We start from the raw sequence: 2,356 nt of genomic DNA, 5'->3' as shown, positions 1-2,356 counted from the left end.
TACATAGGCTGCAGACATCTTCATATATTAGGCCACTTGTGTCTATTATAACTACTTCTCATCCAGCCACAAACAAATTCACTCTATCCAGGAGGCACGATTTATTTGGATAGTGTCTTTTTCTTTTATTTAACAAACTGGAATGCAAACAAGCCAAATTTAAATCGGAGTAATGGCCTTCAACTTTTTACCTTTTTAAAAAAATGTAGGGAAAAATACAGTTGTGTGAAAATGTACGGAGTAGACGTAAAAAGTAGGCTGAAGAATAATTACTTAAGTAGAGTACAGATCACTAAAATTTCTACTTAAGCAAAATAACACAATATTTGTACTTAATTACTTTACAACTCTGGATGAATCAAATATTGTCTTTTCTTTGTTTCAGGAGAAAAAAGACAAGTTCTTTCTAAACTCACCCCTGTTTTTTTTCTTTTTCTTTTTTAACTCAACTTAAAACTGTATTGTGTTGGGAAAAAAAAACTTATCAAAGCATGATTTAACCCAAACAAATCAAAATCAGATTTCAAATATTTATTCTTTTAATGTTATTTTTTATTTCCTGATATCTTGTGGATGCTCAGAAAGCAGCATCTGGACTGCTTTCTGCTGACAGTTTGGACTCAGGTTAGTGACAGATGATGCACTCTGTCACTTTACAGTGACCTGCAGCCAGTGATCACATGCATCTGATCTTAAGATGTCTGTATCCCTGAAAAGATTGATTTCTAGAGCTTTTAAATGCTGCTAAAACTGTTTATTTACGATAGAAAAGTCATATCTGCCTGTAAGGTATAAAGTAAACAATGAKTGTGCCGTTTGGGACCATCAGTCATGCCAGAGGAGCTGGTGCTGCTGGGGAATTAGATGCTGAGTTATGAGAGGAGGAGAAAAAAGGGAGGAAAGGGGAGGAGGGAAAACAAGTTGCTGGCACCGCCTGACAGATCCACAGCAGATCTGAGATTTATCGCATCATCACATCTAACCCTAAATGACTGCTTCAGTCCGAARACAGGGAGTCTGAATCCAGGTCGGAGTGAAGGAGTTCCGTCTCTGCTGATGCTTCGGGGATAAATCAATTCCTTTATCTTTCATCTTATCTCATCGCCATCTCCATCTGCCCACCCCCCCTCCTCTGCGCAACTGAGCCGGACTGGACCCGCTGGATGGCTGCTGCACTTAACGAACCGGTGTGAATATTTTCCTTCTTTCCCCCCACCCCATCCTCCTCATCCTCCTCCGAGACTGAGCAGCAACACAGCAGCAGCAAACAATGGCAGACCAGGTGAGCCAGGAGYCMTGCCCCGTCCCAGAAGCCACGGTGGTGGATCCGTGCCCGGGCGCGGTGCGGAACGGCCAGTGCGCCCCCGATGGCTTCACCAACCACCACCAGCAGCAGGCAAAGACCCCCACTGAGCCCGAGACCCTCACTGGGAGCCAGGAGATGAAGATTACAGACGCTGTGGACGGAGAAGGTAACTTCAGGGTTGGGTTTGGGATTTTTCAACCTGCTTTAAAAGTTGTGTGTTTGGGGTGTGTATAGGTGTGTGTGTGTGTGTGAGAGAAGGGGAGGAAGGGGAGCTATGACGAAGGCAGGATGCTTATTTTTATCCACGCCAGATATTTTCAGTCTGCTCTTTGAATAATGGATGATAGTCATACATCAGCAGGATTCACACAGGAACAATTCAGAAGTTTCAGCTCGGAGCTTTAAAATTCTGTCCTGGTCTGGATGTGTTCACCTGGACACCYGAGGGAAACCAGGCTGTTAAATCATGCACCGAAGGGATGCAGATGGCTGCATTCTGCTGCCAATCTTCTGCAAAACCAAAACAACATTTGGTGCTGCAGTGGAAAGAGTCCTGTTCGTCTGTAGTCTGCACAAAACCTGAGAAACTAAACGTTCCCCGGTGGATTCAGGGCCTCAGCTGGACACGAACTCCAAACCTAAATCAGTTCTTCAATAATGGTGCCTTTCCAGATGGGTTTCCAGCTGCCCATGCCAGAGGCACTAATGCACACCCATACCATCAGAGAGGCAGAATTTTGAGCTGCATAATTATAAGCCGGATGGTTTCTTAATACAATGACAACAATAATTTCAAATAAGGTTTCTGCTGACTACCAGCATTTCATAAAGTATCTCAAGGTGATACTTGGATAAAAGTAAAAGTATCTTACTGTAAAATTACTTTAGTAAAAGTTAGTCTCCTCTAAGAATATTACTTGAGTAAAAGTCTTAAACTAGCTGACAGTTACTGTACTTCAGCATCACAAGAAAATGTCGGACATAAAACGTACTTAAGTACTAAAAGTAATATTATTGAGTAAGAGTGAGCATTTAGAATTTCCAAAAGGA

At 42.5% G+C, this 2,356-nt stretch overlaps 1 protein-coding gene across 1 annotated transcript in view; it reads left to right on the top strand.

The window, feature by feature from the left end:
* Positions 1–911: 911 nt before the first annotated feature.
* The window catches only part of tmem163a (transmembrane protein 163a), a 65,336-nt gene continuing 63,891 nt past the window's right edge, over positions 912–2,356 (top strand). Inside the window, exon 1 of the mRNA XM_014024872.1 lies at positions 912–1,472. Within this exon, the coding sequence (XP_013880326.1) occupies positions 1,271–1,472 (202 nt within the window). The 5' untranslated portion in view covers positions 912–1,270. The remainder of the gene's footprint in view (positions 1,473–2,356) is intronic.

The sequence above is a fragment of the Austrofundulus limnaeus genome, unplaced genomic scaffold (genome assembly GCF_001266775.1).
Source record: "Austrofundulus limnaeus strain Quisiro unplaced genomic scaffold, Austrofundulus_limnaeus-1.0 Scaffold443, whole genome shotgun sequence".
Classification (NCBI taxonomy): Eukaryota; Metazoa; Chordata; class Actinopteri; order Cyprinodontiformes; family Rivulidae; genus Austrofundulus; species Austrofundulus limnaeus.
The sequence above is the reverse complement of the archived record's forward strand: the minus strand, read 5'-3'. Positions and strand labels throughout refer to the sequence as shown.